The 26,920-nt window shown below is 51.2% G+C and overlaps 2 protein-coding genes across 2 annotated transcripts; both read left to right on the plus strand.

Annotated features, from left to right (window-relative positions):
- Positions 1-481: 481 nt before the first annotated feature.
- On the plus strand, positions 482-8,475 carry LOC115386636 (tetratricopeptide repeat protein 25-like). The gene is made up of 14 exons (XM_030089037.1): positions 482-607; positions 690-821; positions 899-1,052; positions 1,127-1,188; positions 1,345-1,486; positions 1,593-1,793; positions 1,868-2,075; positions 2,152-2,238; positions 2,309-2,505; positions 2,596-2,696; positions 4,490-4,540; positions 5,717-7,127; positions 7,214-7,341; positions 7,447-8,475. Exons 1-14 carry the CDS (start codon positions 482-484, stop codon positions 7,903-7,905), a joined length of 3,459 nt encoding a protein of 1,152 aa, XP_029944897.1. The 3' UTR covers positions 7,906-8,475.
- A 3,418-nt stretch (positions 8,476-11,893) lies between these two features.
- Positions 11,894-26,822, plus strand: aclya (ATP citrate lyase a). The gene is made up of 28 exons (XM_030089048.1): positions 11,894-11,995; positions 14,250-14,410; positions 16,510-16,632; positions 18,131-18,193; positions 18,280-18,470; positions 19,694-19,773; positions 20,151-20,281; positions 20,717-20,835; positions 21,031-21,167; positions 21,253-21,314; positions 21,384-21,501; positions 21,575-21,729; positions 22,103-22,196; positions 22,410-22,551; positions 22,644-22,812; positions 22,890-22,994; positions 23,100-23,296; positions 23,371-23,452; positions 23,543-23,653; positions 23,725-23,852; positions 23,944-24,037; positions 24,181-24,335; positions 24,412-24,562; positions 24,639-24,782; positions 24,876-24,989; positions 25,068-25,150; positions 25,272-25,348; positions 25,783-26,822. The coding sequence occupies exons 2-28, from the start codon at positions 14,252-14,254 to the stop codon at positions 25,875-25,877; spliced, it is 3,279 nt and encodes a 1,092-aa protein (XP_029944908.1). The 5' UTR covers positions 11,894-11,995; positions 14,250-14,251; the 3' UTR covers positions 25,878-26,822.
- Positions 26,823-26,920: the final 98 nt, after the last annotated feature.

Below are 26,920 nucleotides of genomic sequence, written 5' to 3' on the forward strand. Positions count from 1 at the left end.
GCTGTATCTGTTCTCGATTGTGATGCAAAGCTCTGTGATTTTACTCAACGCGAACAAATTGTAGAACAATTTCACTCTCATGATGCCACACACTGCGTGGTGTGTGTGTGTGTTTGCCACTGGGCGCTGCGTGGAGATGGAAACCCGGCGATGTTCATTTACTTCCTGACCGGCGAGTCGGTGCGAGAAGAGAAGAGCCTCCTCATCTTCGCTTTCATTGTTTTTCTGCCCTTTACGGTGAAACCATCCTCTCCCTGTCCCTGAAAAGTACCAGCTGTGTCAATAAAGTTGGCCTCCTCTGGGTTTCCCCTGATTGGTTCCAGTCGCAGGTTTCTTGGGGTTGTTGTGTTGCTAACCGCCGCCAGATGGCGCCATTCGCCCTCATCACTGTTTACAGTTGCTGGGATACAGAGCGGCCTCTGCTCTCACACACTGCTCAGTGTTTTTGCAGGAAAGCCTGTTTTTTTAAAGCTTTTAAAAGATGTCAAACACAGACGGAGACCCGGAGAGCGACAAGCTCAAAGGCGTCTTCACGACGCTGATGGCCGACGGCGACTGGATGTTCCACAAAGGAGAGTACCAGAAGGCCATCGGCAGCTTCACCACGGTGGGTTGCGTGTCTGAAGTTGCAGTTAGTCATTGTGGTTTAAAGGCGTTGTGTCTGTGGGAACGACTCTCGGTGTGTTCAGGCCCTGGCGTTGAAGCCGGACGATAAACACTGTTTAGTGGGTCGATCGAAGTGTCACCTGCGGATGGGCCAGCCCGACAAGGCCCTGAGAGACGCCGACGCTTCGCTCAAAGACGACAAGTCCTTCTTCGAAGTAAGTATTTCAGTCTGATGAAGAACTGACTGAATTAGCCCACCAGGAAGTTTCCTCAGGCTCTCTGTGTTTTCCAGGGACTGTATCAGAAGGCGGAGGCGTTATACTACATGGCTGAGTTCGAGTTCGCGCTGGTGTTTTACCACAGAGGACAACGGCTGAGACCACAGGTCCAGGGCTTCAGGCTGGGCATCCAGAAGGCCCAGGAGGCCATCGAGAACTCTGTTGGGAGTAAGTGTTGACCAATCAGGAAGAAATCCTTCAGTTTCCTCCCATCTAAACATGGCTTTTTTGTACTTTTATAGGCCATTCCTCTGTAAAACTGGAGATTAAAGGAGACTTGTCATTCCTCAGAGAAGATGAAGAGGTACGTATGGTATAACTATCACACAGGTTTGAAAAATAAGGAAATTATGTGGATAATCTGTATCTGTGATGACAGAAGTAGTGAAATCGTTTCCAGCATGTAGTGTTTACCTCTCATCTGAACTAACATATTCTGTCTCTGGTTAAACTGGTCCAGAGAACTCAACCAGTCACTGCCATCAAAACCCTGATGAACGGGAAACGACAGAAGACCCCAAAACGCGAGAAGAGCCCCAGACAGCAGCCGGGAGGGTTTCACTGCGACAGGAAATTCCTCCAAAACCTGATGAAAGACCAAGGTAGCAGAGTTACTCCACAGAATGCTCACCATGTGAGGCTTCTCCAGTCTTTAACTTGATTTAAGACCTGGGTAAAATTGTTAAACTGTCCTGAAATGATCCACAGACTTGGTCAAACGCAGGACGAAAGCGGGGGAGCAGCTCCAGGACGTCCTCCAGGGCTGCCTGTCGTATCTGGACACCTGCAGTGAGTTCTGGAAGCAGGAGAAACCCGTCTGCTCACGAGCGCGAAGTCCAAAGCAGAAGCGGCAGACGCCCTCCGAACCGGCTCGGTTTCTGCTGGAGCGCTTCGATGAGATCGACGCAGGTGAGACGCTGCAGCCTCTGCCTGGACACGCCGCCATTCTGTCTTCAAACGCCGCTTCCCCCGTGTGTTTGCAGAGCTGACGTCTGGAAACGCAGCGCTGAGTCTGAAGAAGGCAGAGGAAACCATGAAGGCGGTGCAGAGGTGGTCCGAGCGAGCCGTTCCCAATAAAAAGGAGGTGTTGTCCAGCCTGCACAGCTGCATGGGAAACGCCTGGCTGCAGCTGGGAGACATGGACCGAGCGCTCGAGCATCATCAGAAGGATCTGGAGCTTTCCAAACAGTGGTGAGGATTAAAAGACGCTGCGCAGCAGGACTGTATGTAGATGTTCAATGTGCTGATTAAACTGTTTGACCAACAGTAAACTCCAGGAGGCGATGTCCAGAGCGCTGGACAATATCGGCAGTGTCTGCGCTCGCATGGGACGCTTTGAGCAGGCCGTAGACTAGTGAGTGAAGCATGAAGCCAAAAGTTTGAAACGTTTGAAGAGAAGCCCGACCGTCTCTCGTGTCTCTCAGCTGGAAGCAGAAGCTTCCCCTGTGCCGCGGCGGCCTGGAGGAGACCTGGCTGTTCCACGAGATGGGCTGGTGCTGCCTGGAGCTCGGCCGGCACGAGGAGGCCCGGGGTTACGCCCGCCGCTCGGCCGCCGCCGCCGACCAGACGGCCGACGAGAAGTGGCAGATGAACGCCAGCGTTCTGGTGGCGCAGTCAGAATGTAGCTGCCTCATGGCGTCTGTCTCGTCTCAGTGTGTTTAAGATGTTCTCACTGTGCTAACGTCATCTTTTTCTCCCCTCCACTCTCCAGTGCATCTTGGGAACTTTGAGTCCTGCGTTGCTCATTTCGAGAGAGCTCTGACTCTTGCCAAACGTCAGGAGGATGACTCTGCCGTGTGTGCCATCCAGAAGGTTCCCTCCCCTCTGCCGTCTGCTTTCTGTCTTTATGAGACCGTCTTGACTGATCATGTCTCTTTATTTCTGCTTTCAGGCTCTCGATGAAGCAAATCGACACCTGCCACAGTGACAATGTCCGAGCCCGTCCGTGAAACACGGCAGCGGTTATGTCAATGCCGTAGGAGCAACATTTACTGCGTGGCTGTGCAGAGGCATGACTACCAGCACGCCTCCGTCCTGTTCTGACTGCAGAGTTCCTTCATACATAGTTTAACACCCTGTGCTCCACTTCCCCTTTGCCACCAAGCACACACTGGTTCATTTACATAAAGATGGCAGCGTCTTGCTCGTGTCAGACTGTGTTCACGTCACAGGTATTCAAGTGGAATTTCATGATGAAGTTCTTCTATTTTATTGTGCTTCTGTTTGATATTTCTATGTTCAATTAGTGTTTGTCTGGGCTGTGTGTGTGTGTGCGTGTGCGTGTGCGTGTGTGTGTGTGCACGCGCGCGCCCGCAACAAGAGGATGACAAATACAGGAAGAGGAAAACATCAAGGCCAGGCACAGAGAGCAAGGCTGAGATGGACAGAGTGCGATAAGACTGACGCTGCAAGGTCAAAGGTCAACGTGAGATTGATGCTTCCATCAATCTCACGTGTTCCGTGCAGGGACTTCACTGAGATATGGAAGAAACCTATAACAGAACAATTTTCAACAGTTTCATAACATTCAAATTCCATGAACAATGTTTTGCTTTTATCTTTCATATTTTCAGGTTTTAAAGCTTTTTTTGTCTATATTTTTTTCCAACTCCTTTTTATGATTGATGATTTTATTAGTCACTCATAGCACACATTTAAACATTTACTTTCTTAAAACCAGCTTGAAAGTCCTTGATGAAGCACTCTGAGCTGGATTAAGGGGCATAAAAGGTCCTGTATGAATAAAGTCTGACCAAATACGATGAGGGAGGTGGAGTTTGTGGTTTGTGCATTACACAGAATGATTCAGAATTAGTTTGATCCTGTTACAAAGGGTCTCATATCAATATTCTCTGTGTTGTGTTTTTGATTTCCAGTCGTTTGTTTTTGTTGCAAATGCACAAAATGTATCACAAAAATAGAGCATTTTGTACTTACATCAACATATAGTCCTGATCCAAATCAAATGACCAGTTGAAAATTACAATAATTTGCATTTTGCACTGGTGGATCCCAGGACAATTCTAACTAGAGCGTCAGGATTCAAAAAGATGAAATGGGAGCAAGTGATGAAATATTTTGATCAGGCAATTTATTGAAAACCATTGAAGTGAAATAGGCTGTCCATCAGATGGCCTCTTTCTCCCATTTCTTCTTTTTGCTGATTGACGCTCACAGTACAGAACAAAATACTAATTCTTGACATTTAACATTTTGATCTTTAGAATAGGTAACTCAGAATGTGCATGGAAAAAGCCAAAAAATACCATATAGCAAATCTGTCAGTCCCAGTAGGGTTATCATACGTCAGAATATACAATATATGATGAAAAAGAAATAAAAATAACATAAAATGACAGTAAATAAAATTAAATGTTCAATTATTGACAATAGTTCGACTGTATGTCTGACAGATTTAGGAAATAATCTAAAATCGTAATGTAGATAAATATTCGGTGATGAGCGCACTTCCGGTGGTCAGGGGCGTGCCTGCGGCCACGCCCCTTGCGCGTTCACGGCGGCTTCCGGCCCCTCCCCCTCCCCTCCCTTGAAGAGGCGCGGGTTCACGTGCTCACGGCTGCCTTGTCATTGTGTCCTGAGCGGAGCGCGTGGTCAGCGGCACCAGCGACCTGCAGCAGCCCGTCCCGTCCCCTCCGGTAAGCCGGCCTCTCGGCGAACAAAAGTCTCGCTCGGCTCCACGCTGCTTCGGTTTTATGCTTTAATTCGTCAAATTAAAGTCTTTCCTTTTTAGTTTGCGTTGTTTTTCCGTCGCTCGGCTTGTTTACACGGCGCTTTGAACGTGGCAGCTGATGCCGGAGCCAACTCGGCGAATCTGTTTGTCTGGCTGTATTGTGTGAAACTGAAACGGAATATTCAACTTCTAGTGATTTTTCTGAAGCCTACACGGCGCGCTGCTAACTTCTAGAAAAAAAACGGTTTCCGCAGTTAACACGCTGAAATTTAGAACCGTTTAAATTGGTTTTGCAGCTTGAGAAACGGGGGTTAAAACGCCCCGCTGGAGGCTCGCTGCCTCTGCTCTCTTCGGTTTCGTCCGCTGTGAATCAGAGACTCGCGGATGATCAAATTGCTTTTTGTTTCTTTAAAACCGTCTGTTCTGATGAGAGCTTCTTCCCTTTCTGCCCAACCGACACGAAGGGCTTTCACTTCAGTCGGTTTTAGTTAACTAACATGTCAGAAGATCCAGCTTTTCATCGATCTCCCCATTTCTGTTTTTTTTTCCTTTCTTCTGGGTATTTTTTTTTACTGCCCTTTGTCTTGGTTTGCTGGCACGCTTTGGCGCAGCTGGAATTTCCAAGCAGGCCTCCAGTAACTGTAGCTCGCTGCTTGTGCCGTTTAAAAGCCCTAATTTGCTTATCTGGGAAATGCAAATCAGTATTTGTATAAAGAGAACTGTGCCTACCACCTCCCTCGCCCCCACCCTCCTCCTCCCTGTGCAGAGCTGCAGCACCCAGACCAGGCATGGATCAGTGTGAAGGGGAGATGCAAGGAAATTTTATTGAGCTGCATAGGATTAAACAAACAGCGGTGCTTTCTGTGTGTTTGAGACCCCCCCCTCCTCCTCTAAACTCCAAATTTAACCCTAGTTATTGTAGAACTTCCTCTTTGAGGCATTATGACAGTAATCCACTAGACCGCTTATTTCTGTCCTTGACAAAAAACACATGATCTGAAAGTGAGTTTCACAATCCTTCCATGATGAAACTGGACTGTCGAAATCAGTATCACCTTCTCAACGCTTGCACATGTATTGCATGGATTCATTAAAACTGGTGTTTTCTCTTGTCTGAGTCGTTCCTCTGTTTTGGTTTTAGGTACAATCTGGTGCAAAGTTGGCTTTAATACCAGACATGGATCCTGAAAATGCTGGTGAGGTGGCAGTGGTGCCAGAGCCAGAGGAGTCCGTAATGGAAAAAGTGGCTGCGTTGACGCTGGAGACACCAGAGGAGTCCGCAGAGCCTGAGAAACCACCAGCTGCTGACATGGAGGCCGAGCAGCTGGCGGTCAACGGCAGCGACACACAGGGCAGCGATTCGCCTCAGGGGAAAGAGCCGCTGGCACCTCCAGAACCAGAGCAGCCGTCTGAAAAGGCGTCCGACCCGGCCGAGGCAGAAAGTGCTGAGCAGCAGCTTGTGCCGGAGAGCGAGCCAGAACCGTCGCCGGTGACGGAGAGCGTGCCAGAGCCGGAGAAGCTGCCAGAAACGGAGGTTGAACCACAAGCGGTGCCTGAAATGCTCGCACGAGTCGCCCCTGCAGCTCCAGAGGCAAAGCCGACGGAGAACGGGCTGTCCTCGTCGGACGAGGTGGCGTCCTCAGTGGAGGAGGCAGTGGCCTCCTCGGTGGAGGAGGCGGTGGCGTCCGTGGAGCATGTGTGTTCAGAGAAGCTATTAGAGAACGGAGTGTCCTCCTCGGATGAGGTGGCGTCTTCACTGGAAGTGGCGTCATCCACGGAAAGCCCGCCGTTGGTGGCAGCGTCGTCGTCGTCCACGGAAAGCCCGCTGGTGAATGGGCTGCCGGAGAGCGAGGTGTCGTCGTCGAACGAGACGGTGCCTTCAGAACAGCCAGCAGAAGCTAACTCTGAGCAGGTCAGCGCTGACCCTCCGAAGGAAGAAGACCCAGATCCTGCGTCTGGATCGCTGTCCTTTGCGTTGTTAGAGCGCGATCAGACCAGAGAAGCCCTGCGGCTGTCTCGCACCCTGGTCGTCCTGAGAGGACTCCCCGGAAGCGGCAAAACCTTCCTGGCCCGCGCCATCGCCGACGCCTACAAAGACATGTGCTCCGTCGTCTGCGCGGACGACCATGGAATCAAACCAGAAAGCCCCGCGTCGAGCGCCGACGGCTACCGCGCCCTGGACGAGGCGGTGGTGGCCCGCTGCGGCGAAGGCACCACCTCCTCCCTGCTCATCGTGGTGGACGACACCAACCACACGCTGGACCGGCTGGTCCGCCTGGCCGAGCTGGCCGAGCAGCAGCACCTGGTGCCCGTCTTCCTGGAGCCGCAGACGGAGTGGAGCAGAGATCCGGAGCAGCTGTCCAAGAGGACCAAGCGAGGACTGGAGCCGGCCAAGCTGGAGGCCATGAAGGCGCCGCTGCTGGAGGTCTCCCTGCCGCTCTACTTCGGCTGGTTCCTGCTGTCCTCGGCCCAGGACAAGGTCAAGTGCATGGCGCTGGACTTCGTCAAGACTCTGGACACTTTGGATGCCTTCAAGAAACACTTGATGGACTGTAAGTGTTTTTTTTTTTTCTGTTTAGTTCTGTGGAGAAACGCAGTGATTATCTGGTGTGATGTAAACCCGTTTGGTTCTCTCCAGTCACAGGGAAGGCTGAGGCCGAGGTGGACCTGGAGCATTACTTTAAAGCCAAAGGAGCCCTCCATTGCACTACAAAATTCTGCAACTATGGAAAAGCTGATGGTGCCAAAGAATACGCACAGAACCCGGTAAGAATCAAAACTGCATCAATTCTTTTATTTTCTCAGATTGTCTTATCCACCACTGTACGTCTGATATCTGGTAATGTTAATCTCATTTCGTTTCCCCTCCAGGCGATCAAGGATTTCTACGGCTCCGTGTCGGAGCTGTCGCTGAGCGCCCTCTTCGTCACGCCCCGCACCGTCGGCGCCCGCGTGTCTCTCACCGAGGAGCAGCTCCAGCTGTGGCCGGCGGACGCGGAGAAGGAGGCGGAGTCTGCGGTTCCGGCCGCCGCCTCGCTGCCCCCGGGGAGCCGCGCCCACGTCACGCTGGGCTGCGCCGACGGCGTGGAGCCGGTGCAGACGGGCCTGGACCTGCTGGAGATCCTGGCGCTGCAGCAGGAGGGCCAGCAGGGGGAGACGGTGGAGGAGATGGAGCTGGGCGGCCTGGCCTACTACGGCGCCGGCAGGTGGCTGCTCAGCCTCCGGGAGCCCATCGTCGCTCCCGCCTGTTTCTCCAGCTACTACGGCCACAAGGAAACCCAAGCCGCCAAACCCGAGAAGAAGAAGAAGCCCAAGTGCGCCATCCTGTAGACGCCAGGCGGGGGGCTGTGTGGCCACGGGGGACTGCTGGATTCACACTTGGGCTTATTCTGTGTACGGTTTGTTGTTCGCAGCGTTTAGGGTTTCAGTCAGTAGCCGCTCTAAAGCCAACAGCTGTGCCTTTCTTTTGTTTTTCTGTTGATTTGCACCACAACCCAAGATGCCTTTAAATCTGTTTAGGCTCGTCGTTGCAACGTGGATCTGCATTGATTCTCATATATCCTGTAGTTGCTCTCTTTGCTGAGGTTTTTGCATCATATAGGCTCCTCCCACCCGTCAGACTTAGCTCCTCTCCCGTCAGTGTTGGTCAGTGTTCAGCTGTGAAACGTAGGTGCTTTCATGCCACGCAGCCCCCGGTAACGGTAAAGACCCGGGCAGGATCCGTCCGGGTCGTCATGTAGCCAGTTGAAGAAGTGCTTTAGGTGTGTCTGTATGTCTTGTATGTTTACGCAGCCTAGGAAGTAATTGACAGTAACCCATGGGCCAAAGCTGTTTAAGTGTACCAGAATGAATCTCAGTCAGAGATCCTTCCTTGTTGAATCTTTGCACTCTGCATTGTTTTTTAAAGGGAGAATGCTGATGAATTTAGCATTTGTTTCTGCAGTTTGCACTTATCAGATGCTGTGAATCCCAAGTCCATGTTTGGCAATTGTATTTTTTTTTCTACTGCGCAAGACTGCACCTTTGAACCCCTTTAATCCTCTTGGAAAAGCACTGATGCATCTCAATTTGTATCTTCTGACTGATCTTTGAAGGGCACGTTCAACCTTATGTAGCTCTTATGAGTCACTATTTTTGCACTTGTTTTGTACACTTACAAATAAAGAAACATGCTTTGCTCCAGTAATTGTATTGTCTCTTCGTATCTTGGGCCGGGGTTAACTAGGGCAGGTTGTTTTGTTCTCTTTCCCTGCACATGGCTGGGTTCTCACAGTGTGAGCTTGTAGTTGACACAGTGAACCAGCAGGAGGCAGCCATGGTTCAGTATTATCTTCTGGCCAACAAGTAACTTCAGTCTCACTCGCAGTGTCCAACAAACTGCAACTTTGTTCTTTGGTCTCCAGTGTGAAATAACTGGAAGTAGCTGGTTTATACTGACATTTTTAAAAATGAATCCCTTTATTTTTCACCCTAATCTTCCATAATCAGTCTTCACTGATTACACATCACTTAAAATGACTGAATAATCATTTTTCTTAGCAGTGTTTTAGAAGGTAAATACAAACATGAGCAACATATTAAAAATACCAATCCATCTTCCACCGCTCATCCAGGACTGGCTCATGGGAGCAATGGTCTCAGCAGAGATTCCCAGACTTCCTGTCCCTGGACACTTCCTCCAGCTCCTCTGGGAGGAGGAAGGTGTTCCCAGGCCAGCTGCGAGACAGTCTCTCCAGCGTGTCCTGGGTCTTCCCCAGGGTCTCCTCCCGGTGGGACATGTCCAGAACTCCTCCCCAGGGAGGCGTCCTAAAGAGGTGCCCGAGCCACCTCAGCTACTCTTCTGGATGTGGAGGAGTAGCGGCTCTACTCCGAGCTCCTCCCTGGTGACTGAGCTCCTCACCCTATCTCTAAGGGAGTCCAGCCACCCTACGGAGGAAGCTCATTTCGGCCGCTTGTATCCGGGATCTTGTCCTTTCAGTCATGACCATAGGTGAGGGTGGGAACGTAGATTGACTGGTAAATCGAGAGCTTCATCTTTCGGCTCAGCTCCCTCTTCACCACAACGGACCGATACGACTGCATCACTGCAGCCGCTGCAGCGATCCGCCTGTCGATCTCACCTCCATCCGTCCCTCACTCCTGAACAAGACCCCAAGATACTTAAACTCCTCCACTTGGGACAGGGTCTCTCCACCGACCTGGAAGGGGCAAGCCACCTTGTTCCGGTCGAGGACCATGGCCTCAGATTTGGAGGTGCTGATCCTCATCCCTGCCGCTTCACACTCAGCTGCGAACCGCCCCAGTGCATGATGGTCCAGGTTCGATGAAGCCAACAGGACAACATCATCTGCAAAAAGCAGAGATGAAATCCTGTGGTTCCCGAACCGGACCCCCTCCGGCATCTGGCTGCACCTAGAAATTCTGTCCATAAATATTATGAACAGAACCGGTGACAAAGTTCAGCCCTGCTGGAGTCCAACATGCACCGGGAACAGGTCCGACTTACTGCCGGCAATGCGGACCAGACTCCTACTCCAGTCACACAGAGACCGGACGGCCCTTAACAAGGGGCCCCGGACTCCGTATTCCCAGAGCAAGGCACCACGAGGGACACAGTCAAACACCTTCTCCAAGTCCACAAAACACGTGAACTGGTCAAGTGAACTCCCACAAGCCCTCGAGCCCCTATGGAGGGTCTAGAGCTGGTCCAGTGTTCTGCGACCAGGAGGAAAACCGCATTGTTCCTCCTGAATCCGAGATTCAACTATCGATCAAACCCTCCTCTCCATTACCCTGGACTTTCCTAAGGAAGCTGAGGAGTGTGATCCCCCTATAGTTGGAGCACACCCTCCGGTCCCCCTTTTTGAAAAGGGGGACCACCACCCCGGTCTGCCAATCCAGAGGCACCGTCCCCGACCGCCAGGCGATGTTGCAATCCATCATGCATAAATTAAAAAAAAAACACACACACAAACTTCATTTCATGAAATATGAATGACAGGGAAACATTCCACCTCCTGCCTACATTTGGTTATAAGCTGAACATGCTGATAGAGCAGATGGTAATCTTGATGATAATGTAACATACGGCTACACCAGAGAAACACGTAAACCATTACAGCCAAGAGAAAATCACCAAATGTCAACGTCTCTGACAAGGCAAATACCAGACAATTTCATTTCAAAGATCTGCTGTTAGTTGAATTGACCAACAAGCAAACAGTCTGCAGAAATCTGTAATAAGTCCCTCAGATGTGAAAAGTTGTGTGTCTCCATGATTCAGCATGACTTCATGTTGCTGAAGTCCACCGTCCTCCCCTCTTCACCTGTCAAGCTGCCAGGAAGTGAGGACATTTCTGTCAATGAAGACACACCTTGGCCTGCATGTGGCACAGTGACCTGCTCAGTCTGGGGCTGAATGTGTGTGTCTGCAGCTTATTTATTGGCTGCTGGAGAGATAAAAAACAATGTCATCCAATCAGCATCTGCTGAGGATAATTCTGCTTGTTTGTTCAGAGAGGAGTGTGTGAAGGTTGAGGTGCACCGTGAACTGTTTGTTTTTTTGTTTGTTTTTACAGTTTACATGAAACACCGGGTATTGCATACTCTTTTTAACTTCAAAGCTTAAAAAATGTCTCTAGCTTGTTATAAAGTATGAAATGCATTAATATTATTGTCTAGAATAATGCCATGACAAGTAGGCCTATGTTCAAGCTTTATTCTCTGTAAAGGTGACAGCTTTTGCAAAGCATAGTTAAAACTTAGAAGCACTGTGTGTAATAGAACTTTTAAAATATTATAAATAGCACTATGTACAGACAACAGTTACTGGTCGTTTGTTTTATACCTTTTTTCACATGTGACTCAGCCCTGTCTCTTTGTTATGACTGCTAGGCAGCAGGTTACGATTCAGTCATTTTCAACCATTTTAGAAGAGTGTTTATTCGAATTTCCTCAGGCTGAATATGGCATCGGTACATTCAATTTGTATTTCACTACAACAGACACAATTTTTATTTATTCTTTTTTTTAATTCAAACTTTAAAAACAGGTTTTAGATTTAAACAGATGTTCACAAGAAATATAGTTTCAATACCATATAATTTGCTTTAGAAACGTATAGTCAGAAAATATGCATTTGGTTTTTTGTAATTATTTTATCTATGCGATGTTTGTGATGTTTCAGTTTGTCCGACACTCTCTGCGGGCCGTGAAGGGGGCGTCTCGCGCGGTGGGGTGAGCCAATCAGCGCGCAGGAGACGTCACCCAAGACACAAAACTGGGAGGAAGCGCGGCGCTCCGCCACCTCTGGTCCGGACAGGCGGAGTGAGCGGAGCGGAGCGGCAGCAGCGGAGGAACCGGCCCAGAACCGTCCCAGAACCTCAGCACCCTTCAACACGTCCCAGAAATAAAGAGCGAGGTGAGGAGCATCCCGCCGCCACTCCGGGTCCAGAAAGAAGCGGTTAAAACTCACTTCCCTCGCCTCCCGTCTCGGTGATGGACGCTGTAAAGTTGGGCTGCTCGGTCCAGCGACCCTGCCCGGTATCCAGAGCCTCCCTTTAGCTCCGCTCCGTCGGGTTTCGGGACGCCGGAGTCAGGTCTGGCCGGTGGAGACCGTGGCAGTGCGGTCTGACCGGTTTGCGAATGAATGAAACAAGTTGTGTGGAGCCTTATCTGCGCTCGGCGTGACTCAGTGTGTGTGTGCACTCATGCAGGCGCCGCCGTGGAGGGGATCGTCCCTGGACCTCAGAGTCTCAGTGTGTATGCATGGAGGACTTCTCACTGAATTAAACCCGTCTGATGCCGCTGCTCGCACTCATCCAGCTCTCCGGTCTTTAAAGGGCTCGGATTATACAGGTTTTTTTAAACAGTTTGACAGAAGTGTTAGTGGTCCAGCAGCATCATATTAAAGTGTTTTTCCCCTTCATCAGCTTTGGTCCTGAAGTCCAGCAGGTGTTAGAGTCCCTCCAGTGAGCTCCGCTGAGAACAGGAGGTTTCTGTGTCTGTGTCCTGTTTGTGCTACATGTTTTATTTTATTTTTTCAGCTCAGTTGTGTATTTATGATGTGTCCTTTATTGTGCATATAATTGGTTTACAGTTTACAGCATGAGTTTCTGCAGAGGTTGAGCTGTGGCCAGGTTTTTAGAGTGGGCAGGGTTTGGGATGAAGACAGAGAGTCAGATCTGACAACCCTGGAGAAGACGCTGTGATGTTTACCATGGATTTATCACTATGGAGATGTTCAGTTAAAAATACTGTGTGTGAACGTCTTGTTACAGTTACTACCATGTAGCTAAGGCTAGCTGTTACAGTTTCCCATTAATTTTTTCAGTAAAGCAGAGCTCCAATGCCTTGAGGAGGAGTTATTTCCCTGCATGACGCCATGAAGGGAAAATCTCTGAATCATCTGTTTGAGCAAACATTTGCTAAAAGTTGAAGCAAGTGAGGGAGATGAGAGGCTTTCTTCACTCCTGGGGCCTCATACCAGGCTATGGAGACACAGATTTGGATCATATTGGACCTTTAAATGTTATTCCGTCTCATCTGCTCTGCCTCTGTTAAATCCTCTGACAGGTCAGTTGCGGAGAGGAAATGAGTTGATGAATGGGAGCCAGGTGAGCTCTGGGTAAACCGCGCTCGCCTGGACTGGAACCAGCTCTGTGATCAATAATGAGAAAGCTCCCCGACGGCCCCATTAATCCATTTAAGGAGCGGCTGCCAGGGGCTGCAGTGTAGCTCCGGGAGAGGAGCGAGCTGACACGGAGGCTTTCAGCCTAATGAAGCAGACTGGAGCAGACAGAGCCGGATCGCCAGGCCCGTTAGCGAAGACCTCGTTATATTCTCAGTTCAGATAGGCGCAGTCATGGCACTTGCCATTGAGGACTTTGGCATTCCAGATTTGTAATTGGTGTGTTTCCCAGCATCCTTTTGGACAGTGCGTTCCTTGCAAGTGCTATAGAGACGTATTTTAAAATGGCTGACTGTGCTTCGGCTGGTAGAGTGTGCCATCGTCATTGTTTCTCGCTCTCTTCTTTGGAATTGACTGTTAGAAATCTTTCTGTTTGCAGCCTGTCAGATTTAGTGGACATATTTGAAATGTAAGGACACAGTTACAGGGCATTTGTAAAAAATAGGTTAAAAGAAATCCACGTGTTTCCTGTTGTGACCTCAGTGACCGGAGTGTAAAGGTCACGGCTCCGCCCCAGAAGCAGGGGAAGTTGTAGATAATCCAGCATGTTACTGAATTTCTTCGTCACAAGCTGCCAGTAAAGTGCAGCTTTATCTGTTTTCACTTCAGTTCTCACTGCTGACGCCTCGGTGTGGGTCTGCGCTCCAGAAGCATGGATCACACAACCTGAGGCTGGTTACGTTAGCTTTGTCCTCTCAGTGTGGAAAGAAGTGATACTGACTGTGCGATAGATGAACCACACCGACTGACTGGAGATGCACCGATCAGCTTTTCAGGTTTCAGTACTGATCCTGATCCTGATCCTGCGGCTTTCAGCATCGATCAATACCTGCACCAATATCATGGCTGTTTGGATGTTTGGGGTGAAAGTTGAGACTAAATGTAGATTTTCATGCTGTTAAAACCATGTCTCTGATGGTCTCCTGACTCACTCGTCTCTCTCTCCCTCTCTCTGTTTCTGTTTCCACCCCGCCGCCGTCGGCAGCCATGTCGGCCAAAGCCATCTCCGAGCAGACGGGGAAGGAGTTCCTGTACAAACACATCTGCACGTCTGCAGCCGTTCAGAACCGCTTCCGCTACGCCAGCGTGACGCCCGAGACCGACTTCGACCGGCTGGTGCAGGACCACCCATGGCTGAAGACGGAGGTGAGGCAGACCTGGCGACTTCTCGTCCCTCTAAATCCATGACCTGTGGAAAATCATTCCTGCTCCTCATGAGGCCGGCAGCAGAGCGGCCTCCGGGCGCTGGTGGGCGGAGCTTCCGTCCATCTCCTCTGCTGCACTCTCTGTTTCATATGTTTATTAGTATGCATACAGAACAATTTTAAATATACAATATTAAGCATACCAGTATACAACACTTGTTTTTGCTTTTTTATAGTAACAAAATTAATTAAAAAAATAATTAAAAAAAATAAAAAAATAAATAGAAAAATATATATGTATACACAAATATATTTATACAATATACACAAAATAAAAAAGGTAAAAAAAAAAGAATAAAGGGTAGAAAGGAAAGGGAGGGATTGGGGGGATCAAATTGTTTTAAAGAGATCAATAAATGGCTGCCACTCATGGTAAAATTTATTCAGATTGTATTGTCTTGAGTACCTTATTTTTTCAACTTTCAAAAAGGACATCACTTCATTCATCCCTATGTTACTGGGTGGGGCCGTGGTAGATTTCCAGTGAAGAAGAAGATGTCGCCTCACCAATAGTGAAGTGAAGGCCACAACCTCCAACTGTGTTGATGAGAAGTTAGTGTAATTCTCTGGAAGCCCAAAAATTGCTATATGAGGACAAATATCAATGGTTTTATGGAGTATCCTAGACATGATTTCAAAGTAAGACTGCCAAATATTTGTAAGAGCTGGACATGAAAAGAACATGTGTGTAAGATTACAGGGTGAGCCAGAACATCGATCACAGATATCAACTACATTTGGAAAAATCTTTGATAACCTAGTTTTCGAAAAATGACATCTAAACATTACTTTGAATTGTATCAAGGTCAAGCGAGCACAGACAGAGGACTTATGAATAGCTCGTAAAGAAGAATCCCACCATTGTTCTTCAAAAATCAGGCCTAATTCACACTCCCAAGCTTCCTTAACTTTAGTGATTGAATAACCATCATAAGATTGAATGATACCATAAATTTTTGAAATCAAAGATTTTTGGGAGGGATTCAATTGTAAAAGTTTGTCCCACACTTGCTCAGGCGGCAGTTGAGGAAAATCAAGAAACAATGACTTTACGCAACTCCTTGCTTGAATATACCTGAAGAGATGGGATGAAGGGAGATTAAACTCACTTACTAAATCTGCAAATGAACAAAAAATTCCATCCTTGTAGAGGGCCTTAAAACACGTCAGACCCTTTTCATGCCATACAGTGAAAACGGGATCAGTAAGTGCTGGTTTAAAGGCATGATTTCTCAGTAATGGAGATAAAATGGAAGGGGTGACATATCCAAACTGTTTTCTAAATTGAAACCAAATATTTAATGTAGAGATTACCACTGGGTTACAGGTAAAGCCAGAGGGGTTGACCGAATCCTCTGCTGCACTCTCGGTGGAAATGATACAAAGAGAGAACACTCAGGCGTGCGTTTGTTCTCTTCTTCCTCACTTCAGGGTCACAGGCGTTCGTATCAAGATCCCCCTCCTTACCTTGCTCCCTCCTCGTCAGGAACGGACGTACGAGCCACGATAGCAGTTAATTTGATTACTGTGTAGCTCATCGCAGGACAGCGCGTCACTCCGCCTCCCCTCCTCCGTCACCGTGACTCTGCTCAGGGTTTTTATCTGCGAGCTTTGGGGGGGGCGGATGCCTCCGTTTCTGGAGGATTGATTAGAAAATTGCATTAACTTTCACCCTCAACCTTCTCTTCCCTTTGCACGCTGGCGAGCGCCCAGATAGTAATGGCCCCGCTGTCATAAGTCATTCCTGTGTCTCTCCCTGAATGGCGAGCGGGGGCGGGGGCGGGGCTGGTGGAGGCTGGGTGTCGCCGTCCAGTGTGTCATCTGAAGATCGCCGCTCCGTGAAATGTTCCTGCTCAAAATCATGCTCGCCTCATCTCCAGGAGAGCGACGTTACGTAAAAACAAGGACGAGGCGTTGAGCCCAGAGCGCTGAGTCAGCAGGAAAACACAAAACACATGTTCCTCATTGAAACCCAGTGAGCTCCAGCTGAGTTTAGGTGACGGACTTTGTGTTGTTCTCGTCTCGTGTCCTCCCCGGCAGAAACTGGTGGTGAAGCCGGACCAGCTGATCAAGCGGCGGGGGAAGCTGGGCCTGATCGGAGTCAACCTGGACCTGAACGGCGTGCGGGAGTGGCTCCAGCCCCGCCTGATGCGGGAGGCCACGGTACGTCATCCACCCCCCTCCACCCGCTCCGCCGCCTGGAGGCGGGTTCAGCAGAGTGCACTCTCTCTCTCTCTCAGCCCCCCCCCTCAGTAAATCAGCCCCGGCAGCGGAGGAGCAGTCGCTCTGTTTATCCACAGAGGATCCATCAGAGTCGCCGAGCCGCCGCCGCCGCTTCGCCTCATAAAGCAGGAGGGAGTTATAGAGAGGCACACACACTCCTCCTCCTCCTCCTCCTCCTCACACACCAGATGAAAACGTCAGAAGCTACAAGTGACAGTAAAAAGGAGTGAATGCCGACTGTATTTAATGTTGTGTCGTATTTCTGCTCCTCTAAAGACAGAACCAGATTCAGAGGAGCAGATGAACCAGCCGAAGCACCAGTTGTTTTATCTTTATGGATTTTAACCACTGTGCCATAAAATATCAAGAGGCTGAATGTTTCTGAAGTGAGTTCAGTGTTTCAGCCTTTCTCCATCACCTGTTATCTAAAGCTAGAAAGTTACTCATTCACCACAACTGCTAATTTGAAGTCAGTGATTAATGGATCAGTAGTGATTTTTCGCCTGAAAGTCGTAAATTAACACGCCGATTCTCACCAGGAAGATTAAACTTTCACAGCCGGTAATGAAGCCAGGCGCTCTGAGGCTGGGATCAGCTTCACTCGGTGTGTTTGCAGACGTGTGTGACGTGTGGGTTTCTGCCTCGGTCAGGGTTTGTCTGGTGGCTTTTCGTGAGCAGACGTTCTCAGGGTGTGACCTGGTTTGGAGCCGGAGCTGCCGGTGGCTGCGGGGTTTAAAAGCTGAGTGGCGCTCCAGGATGTGTAACATCGTGTGTGTTTTGGTCTTAAAGATGAGGAAACGGCGTTGCTTCATCGTATCTCCGTTTTTCAGTTTCTGCTTTTGGTTTTCTCGGCTCCTCGGAGACCTGACCTCCATCTAGCTCTCCTCATAACCCCCTGCCTTTAAAGGAACTGAGAAATATCTCTAATTCCGTCACTTCTGTTTTCCGCCGTTGCTTCACTGTTTGGTTTTCTTCTCCAACATCGGCGTCTCGTTTTTCCCCCGTCAGAGCTGAAGCTCCAGCTGCAGAGTGAGCTGGCTGAGCGAGCCCGGTCCCTCGTGGGATTTTAATTAGTTTGCTTTTGATGTTTTTTCGCTCTATTGCCATCGATCCCTCCTAAAAATGTCACCCGTCTCGCTCTCCTTCCCTTCTTATTGTGTTTCTCTCTCTCCGGCTGCTCGCCGCCGGCGCCGCTCCTCGGCGGCGTTCTGCCCGTGGCCTTTAAACGGCGGAGCAGTGACAGCTTCTGCCAAACGAGCCGTGTTAGTGCGGCTCCGCCTGGAGAACCACGCCGCTGTATCCACGCTTTTCTGGTTCCACGTGAGGCGTCGGTTCACCACGGGCTCCGTGCTTCTTCTTCTTCTTCTTCTTTTGTTAATGATTTCAAATTAAAGTGATGCTCATTTATTCCTTCTATGAAAACACATCTGATTCACAGGTGGGAAAAGCCAAGGGCATCCTGAAGAACTTCCTCATTGAGCCGTTCGTCCCGCACAAACAGGTGAAGCAGCTCTGACCAGACATGCCTCTGTTTCTGGAGGGTTCTGTCGTTCCTCGTCGTTCTAAATCCGTGTTTTGCTCGTCCAGGCGGAGGAGTTCTACGTCTGCATCTACGCCACCAGGGAGGGCGACCACGTGCTGTTCCACCACGAGGGCGGCGTGGACGTGGGGGACGTGGACGCCAAGGCGCTGAAGCTGCTGGTGGGCGTGGACGAGAAGATCGGAGAGGAGCAGGTGAAGAAGCAGCTGCTGGTCAACGTCCCCGACGGCAAGAAGGCGTGAGTCCCGGCGGAGGAGCGGCGCTCCACACTGGAATCACGGGAACGAAGGGAGCGTTTGAAAGACAAGAGGCCGTTAAAAGAGGAGAATAAATCTGAACCTGGTGAAGAGAGGAGCAGATTGGACAGTTTCCCTCATAAAATAAAATAGCAGGACAGTCTGTTGGCAGTAGATGGTGGGGGGGGGGGGGGGGGGGGGGGGGGGGGGGGGGGGGGGGGGGGGGGCTGTAGATAGGTGGAGGCTTTCCATTAAATAAATGACACACTCCTTCCCTGGCTTTGCCTTTCCTCTGTCAGATCTGCCCCTCCCCCCCCTCCCCCCTCCCTCCTCTGGTTTTATGGTCTGGATGCTGCTGCTGCATTCAGAGCACGTCCTTTATTTTGAAGGGAAGGATCCAGAGTCCTCCGCCAGCCGCCCCGTCCGTCTCCCCAGCAGCTCCCGGGGCATGGAAATGACCAGCTCACCCCCCCGTCACCACCCTGTCACCCCTCAGCTGAGTCACTCTGGGTTCGGTCGCCCCTCTCTCTCCCCCCGGGGCCTCTCCTGCCCCGGAGACTGACGTGTTTACAGAGGCTCCGAGCTGCCGGAGAAAACTGACAGGCCGGAGAGCGAAAACACCCCCTCTCAACCCCCCCTTCATCCTCCTCCTCCTCCTCCTCCTCCTCCTCCCCCTCCCCCTCCTCAGCTCTGATTTGACATGTGATGGAGAGAGAAAATCCAGTTTTCATTTTTTCGGTCCAGTTAATTTACAGGTGGCCTGTTTTGCTCCGGCTCATTCTTTGCTGACACGACGTGAAGTTTATCCAGTTTTTAATTAGGTTTCAACTGAATTTGACCTTTTTATACAGAAAGCTTTAGAAAAAAAACCAAACAATTTCCACACAGTGTGGCGCCTGGACTGATCGAGGATTTGGATGTACACCAGTCACTGAAATGTGTGTGTATTTTTATTTCAGGAAAATCCCATAGAGATCAGCACAAGGTAGAAGTAAAATATCAGAATGCATCAGAAAGGTTTTCTTTTCCCCTTTAATTTAATGCAGTGTGCAATTTAATGTGTTACAGGCTGCGGTTATTGTCAATTATTAAACAATATTGGATCATGAAAATCAAAGCTCTCTATGCTCAGGAGAAAATGCAGATAAATGATGAATGAAACGTTGGTTTTTCACGCTGTGATGAGATGAAGAGTGGCGTTTACCTGTGTCCGTCCTCTCTGCAGCGTCCTGGCCAGCTTCATCGTGGGACTCTTCAACCTGTACGAAGACCTCTTCTTCACGTACCTGGAGATCAACCCTCTGGGTGGGTGGAGCTGCTCCTCCTCCTCCTCCTCCTCCTCCTCCTCCTGGGTTCAGCAGGGCTTCGTCCCTCAATGCTGATCCAGATTCTGAATATGTGATGAACTTATGAAACTGGCATCAAAAGGAAAACATCGGTGCATAATGAAACACTGGCGAAGCCACGTTTTTCACTCTGATGGAAGAAAGCATTCAATAATTAATCGGCCGGCTGTTTGATGATGTGTGTAATGAAATAATTGGGCAGCAGCACATGGCCTCTGGCAGCCGGCTTTGATTTCACAGCCGCCGCTCCTCTTCCTCTTCCTCCCCCTGGGACGGCGGCGGCGGCGGCCGTGTTTCAGGTGGTGTAAGATCCACGTGTTTCTCCCGTCTCCGCAGTGGTCACGAAGGATGGCGTCTACGTCCTGGACATGGCGGCCAAGATCGACGCCACGGCCGACTACATCTGCAAGGCCAAGTGGGGCGACGTGGAGTTCCCGCCGCCGTTCGGCAGGGAGGCGTATCCCGAGGTGAGCGCCAGATAAAGCTCACCTGAGCAGAATGCATTTCTGCCTCTGTGTTTAATTTTAGAAATTTAGATGAGTGGATGAGTGAACTGGTTCGTATTGGATTCCTCTCTGCTGTTAGATAAAGACCCGGCTCTGTAAATACTGAGCGCTCGGTGTGTTCGGCAGGCTGGAGGCAGACGGCCGCTCTAATTGGAGCGCAGTGAGCGGCGAGCAGACCGGGGGACGGCGGATCCGGCTGATTTGAAGCTTCTTTTTTTTCTGACTCAGCCACCAGCTGTGTCCCAGACTGTCACAAACAACGTCTCCTCCAATTAATGAGCCTCTCCAATCACTCAGAGCCGCCGCCGCCGCCGAGGCTCCTGCTCTGATTTGAGGCAGTAATCAGGACTCCCTCTCCCCCTCTCCCCTCGCTGACCTTCTGTCGCCCTCCTGCAGGAGGCCTACATCGCCGACCTGGACGCCAAGAGCGGCGCCAGCCTCAAGCTGACCCTGCTGAACCCCCGCGGCCGGATCTGGACCATGGTGGCGGGAGGCGGCGCCTCGGTGGTGTACAGGTACCAGAACCACGCCGGACCCCATCTGGAGCATCCGGAGAGCTCGGCCCCGCCCACTCGGCTGTCTGCAGAGTCGCATTCCTTCAGCCGTGACTAATTATCCTCACCGAGCGCCGTCTGAGAACCCGTCATTAAAAACAGAAGTGTTTTCCCTGGTCTTTCCTCTGCCTCCACTTCCTTGTTGTTCTCCCTCAGTGACACCATCTGTGACCTGGGCGGCGTCGAGGAGCTGGCCAATTACGGCGAGTATTCAGGAGCGCCGAGCGAGCAGCAGACGTACGACTACGCCAAGACCATCCTGTCTCTGATGACCAGGGAGAAGCACCCAGACGGTACCGACACACTCAAACACTTCGCACTTTTTCTTTTTTTTAATCTTTCTTGATTTTAAGCGGCGGTGTGGGTTTTGTGTTTCAGGAAAAGTCTTGATCATCGGCGGCAGCATCGCAAACTTCACCAACGTCGCAGCGACGTTTAAGGTAGAGCTCCGTCCTCGCCGGAGCTCCGTCCTCCATCGCGTCTCCTCACGTGGCTCCCGTCTGTTTCAGGGAATCGTTCGAGCCATCAAAGACTACCAGACGCCTCTGAAGGAACACGAAGTCTCCATTTTCGTGCGTCGTGGAGGACCCAACTACCAGGAGGGCCTGCGGGTGATGGGGGAAGTCGGTACGTCCTCCGATCGGACATCGTGTTTTCACCTCGGTGCCTCCAGAGTCTGATTTTTGACCCGTCGACGCAGGGAAGACCACCGGCATCCCCATCCACGTGTTCGGCACCGAGACTCACATGACGGCCATCGTGGGCATGGCGCTGGGCCACCGGCCCATCCCCAGCGAGCCGCCGGCCGCCGCGCACACCGCCAACTTCCTGCTCAACACCAGCGGCAACACCTCGGTACGACGCCGGCGTTCACTGCTCGGCTCCGCCGAGGCCGAGGACTGTCCTCTTTGAGCCAACGCTGTCGTGAGAGCGTTACAGGGCTGTGCGTGTGTGTGTGCGCGTGTGTGTGTGGTGACTCCAGCTGCCCTCCCTCAGGCGTCCATTAAGGTTACACAATGTGAAGGATTTCAGTGTTCGCTGGGCATGAAGGCTTTTATTTAGTCCGATTCAAACATAAAAGCAGATCAGTTCTTTCTTTTTTCTTAAAGGAACCTTCATTGAATCAGAGCAAATCCATTGGTTCATTATTTTCTTTTTTAAGTCGTAGTTAATCCATCATTGACAATAAAAAACTGAATCATTTCTTTTGTTTGCTGTTGAATCTCAGACCCCAGTTTCCAGCAGAACAGCCTCTTTCTCTGAAAGCAAAGCCAGCGTCGGGGCCTCGCCGGCCAAGAAGGTGAAAAGTGGAGCGTCCAGGGGTGAGCGCACACACACACACACACACACACACACGCACGCGCGCTTCACTGTGCAGTAGTAGGTGTTTTCTCTACACCTTCTGTGACTTGAATCTCTGTTTGGCTCCTGCAGTCCAGAGTTCAGAGGAACGGCTCCCCCTTCAGGCCGCAGGAGGAAGATGAGACATTAGATTGCATGCCTCTGAAAATGTGTGTTCCTCACTTCCTTTGCAGAAAAGGCCGCCACGCTGTTCAGCAGGCACACCAAGGCCCTGGTGTGGGGCATGCAGACCCGGGCGGTGCAGGGCATGCTGGACTTCGACTACGTCTGCTCCAGAGACGAGCCGTCGGTGGCGGCCATGGTCTACCCCTTCACGTAGGTCCAGCTGGTTTATCACACAGAGAGAGAGAGAGAGAGAGTCCTGGAGTGATTCTCCTCTGCGCCGTTTCCTGCTTGCTTTCCCACAGCGGAGACCACAAGCAGAAGTTCTACTGGGGCCACAAGGAGATCCTCATCCCGGTCTACAAGAACATGAGCGACGCCATGAGGAAGCACCCGGACGTGGACGTGCTCATCAGCTTCGCCTCGCTGCGCTCCGCCTTCGACAGCACCATGGAGACCATGCAGTACCCGCAGGTGAGCGCGTCCCGGCGGCGCCCACCGCTCGGCCGCCACCCTCCAGACGGTCTAACACCCCGGAGCCTTCCTCTCAGATCCACACCATCGCCATCATCGCCGAGGGGATCCCCGAAGCCCACACCAGGAAGATCATCAAGGCGGCCGACGAGAAGGGCGTCACCATCATCGGCCCGGCCACCGTCAGTCTCTCCCCGCCGGATCTCCGCTGTTTCTGCCGGTTTAGTTAGAGGAGAGTGTGTGAACCGGAGTGTGTGTGTGTGTGTGTGTGTGTGTCTGCGCCGCAGGTCGGAGGAATCAAACCCGGCTGCTTCAAGATCGGGAACACGGGCGGCATGCTGGACAACATCCTGGCGTCCCGGCTGTACCGCCCGGGCAGCGTGGCCTACGTGTCCCGCTCCGGCGGCATGTCCAACGAGCTCAACAACATCATCTCCCGCACCACCAACGGCGTGTTCGAGGGCGTGGCCATCGGCGGGGACAGGTGGCGCTCCCGTCCGGTCACGGAAGCTTGCAGATGTGTGTGTGTGTGTGTGTGTAAAACTGTGGTCTGTGCAGGTACCCGGGCTCCGTGTTCACCGACCACGTGCTGCGCTACCAGGACACCCCCGACGTCAAGATGATCGTGGTGCTGGGAGAGGTGAGGAGAGAACAGCTCACCGCTGCAGTTCATAGAGAAATCCCGCCGTTGTCCCCGCCTCTGACCCCGCCCCCGCCTCCCTCCTGACAGATCGGAGGAACGGAGGAGTACAAGATCTGCCAGGCCATCAAGGAGGGCCGGATCACCAAGCCGGTGGTCTGCTGGTGCATCGGGACCTGTGCCACCATGTTCTCCTCCGAGGTGAGCGCCGCTGACGGCGGGCCGCCGACGGAGCTCCGCCTCGTCTCTCTGACGCGTTTGGCTCCTCCCAGGTCCAGTTCGGCCACGCCGGCGCCTGTGCCAGCCAGGCCTCGGAGACGGCCGTAGCCAAGAACAAGGCCCTGAGGGAGGCGGGCGCCCACGTGCCCAAGAGCTTCGACGAGCTGGGAGACGTCATCCGGTCGGTCCCGCCCGGCGCCGTCAGAGTGAAGAGGAGCTTCTGCTCAGACTCTTGGTCTCAGCCTGACTCTGAGTCGTCTTCCTCCTCGCAGGACCGTCTACAACGACCTGGTGGCGAAGGGCGTCATCGTGCCGGCCGAAGAGATGCCTCCTCCCACCGTCCCCATGGATTACTCCTGGGCACGAGTGAGTACGGATCCTCGGAAAATCTGAGTCTCAGAAGTTAATCTCAGCGTCTTAACAGTATAGCGAAGCCAAATAGTCCTTCAGAGTCAAAGGAAGAGGAGGTTTCCAGGCCTGCTCCATGTTTGGGTGTGTTTTCCTCTCAGGAGCTGGGTCTGATCCGTAAGCCGGCCTCCTTCATGACCAGCATCTGTGACGAGCGAGGCCAGGAGCTGATCTACGCCGGCATGACCATCACCGAGGTCTTCAAGTCAGAGATCGGGCTGGGGGGGACGCTGGGGCTGCTGTGGTTCCAGAGGAGGTGGGCGTCGCGCCGCCGCCGCCGCCGCTCTCCCGGGGCAGTGTGGCGGCGCTGAGCGGGGCTGCTGTGTCCGCAGGTTGCCCCGGTACGCCTGCCAGTTCATCGAGATGTGCCTCATGGTGACGGCCGACCACGGCCCCGCCGTCTCCGGGGCGCACAACACCATCGTGTGCGCCCGGGCCGGGAAAGACCTGATCTCCAGCCTCACCTCGGGCCTGCTCACCATCGTAAGACACACACGGCGGGTGTGTTTCACCCTGACGGAGGGCGTGATCGGCCGCCGCTTTCTTTTCTTTCTCTCAGGGCGATCGCTTCGGAGGCGCTCTGGACGCCGCGGCCAAGCAGTTCAGCAAGGCGTTCGACAGCGGCATGCTGCCCATGGAGTTCGTCAACAAGATGAAGAAGGAGGGGCGGCTGATCATGGGCATCGGGCACAGAGTCAAGTCGGTCAGTGTGTTTAGCGTGTCCAGAGAGGATCAGTAACGTTTAAAATGTGACGTCCAGGACTGAGGATTAGAGGGAGTCTCATCGTTTCTGCAGATCAACAATCCAGACATGAGGGTCCAGATCCTGAAGGACTTTGTGAAGCAGAACTTCCCGTCGTCCCAACTGCTGGACTACGCTCTGGATGTGGAGAAGATCACCACCTCCAAGGTAACGCGCTCTACCGGCCGCTTTGTAAAGCTTCTCCTGAGCACCGCCGCTCTTTAACGCCTCGGCTGTGCGGACCAGAAACCCAACCTGATCCTGAACGTGGACGGCTTCATCGGCGTGGCCTTCGTGGACCTGCTCAGAACCTGCGGCGGATTCACACGGTGAGTCCGGGTCACGGTGCGGGTCTGGAGGACCGGTCTTCCGAACAGCCTCGGTCCGGTCCGGACGGCACTTCAACGCACAAACCTCTTTCCTCTTTGTTCTCTGAATTCTCCGCCTCAGGGACGAAGCCGACGAGTTTGTGGAGATCGGCGCTCTGAACGGCATCTTTGTCCTGGGACGCACCATGGGATTCATCGGTGAGTCGTTCCTCTGTCGCCGTGGTGACAGTTAGGGTAGGGTGGAGTTTGAGTTGGAAAGTTCTGGAAATATTCCAAACTGGAAAGATTCCATGGAAATCAAGGGTAATTTAATGAGAAGGCGTCATATCCAAGCACGATACAATCAGAACTGATTCATCTGTAAGAGTGTGAAATAACTTTTTGAACAATCGGTTCTTTCAATGAAGAACAAAAACATGGATGTTAAATATTACTCAATCCCCCCTCAACCCATTCAGTAGCAACAAAAATCTGGCTATTTTAGTCAGAATTATGCTAAAATATGTTTTCCCAGTGGCGTTTAATTTCCCTCTTAACAGAGCCACACTTCAGTCTCATTTATTCTCTGGGATTTTTCATCCTTGCGGATGATTCCAGAGACCTGCTGCTCACTGTGTGCATGCTCTGCTCAGGACACTACCTGGACCAGAAGAGGCTGAAGCAGGGTCTGTACCGCCACCCCTGGGACGACATCTCCTACGTGCTCCCGGAGCACATGTCCATGTGAGACCAGGACCAGAACTGGAACCGGAACCGGACCGCGCCCGGCCGTCCCCTCCCGCCGCTCAAACTGTGATCCGTCGCCTCAAAGCAGTGTCATCGTACTGAAGAGATCTATGAGTGTTCCGTTTTTATTTTAATATCTGTAAACTTGCTAAGCTGAAGCTGAAGCTTCCTGGAGGATTAATGAGAGTCGGTGACGTGCCGTTATTTACCCACAGGTAGTGAATCGTCGTATTAACCTAGCATGCATGTCGGTATCGGACTAATGTGTCTCTCTGTGCCGCTCTTCTCATCGTGCCATTTGATATCATGAGCTTGCTGCAGGAGCTGAACGTGTCGTGCAATAACGCCTCTGTGGACCTTCACAGGGGAACATGAAGTTGTAGCGCTTGCTGTGCTCGCTGTGGCACATGGGACCATTTTATGAGTCATTTCCTGGTGCTGCTGTTTCCTGGAAGTTTTAAAAGTACGATATCTCTGATTTTAGTGTAATGCAAATCAATATGACCTCAAATACTAAGCTAAATGAGAGAAAGGTCACTCGTCCTTCAACAGTCGGTGATCCATCCTGCCTCCGATCATTTAGCCATAGATGAGATAAGGTGTGTGAGAACAGAGCTACAGAGGCTTCCTTTGAAAAAAAATCATGATTGCATTGTTTTGAGTCAACAGTGCACTGAGAACATGTTGACTTGACGAACGGCATCAGGAGAGATAAGCAGATAATTAGATTATGATCACGACTCCGAGAGGTTGAGACTAAACTCATTAATGTTACAGATGTGTACAGAATCTGCTAGAAATCACAAACATCACCAGTGTTTTATTTTTTATGTATCCATAGATTTTTTTTATTTTAACTGTTGTAGTGTGGACTGACTGTGCCTCTGTACTGATTCGTGGTGTGTTTACAGCTGTGTGATTGAGTCAAATAAAATGTGACTAATGTAACTCTGTCTTGGTTTCTTTGGGATCTTGTGAGTCTGACTTATCTGTAGGAAATCCATCTTTTCTTGGTCTAAGTACACACGGACTGGAAACAGGTGT

Source organism: Salarias fasciatus, chromosome 4 (assembly GCF_902148845.1).
Source record: "Salarias fasciatus chromosome 4, fSalaFa1.1, whole genome shotgun sequence".
NCBI classification, from domain to species: domain Eukaryota; kingdom Metazoa; phylum Chordata; class Actinopteri; order Blenniiformes; family Blenniidae; genus Salarias; species Salarias fasciatus.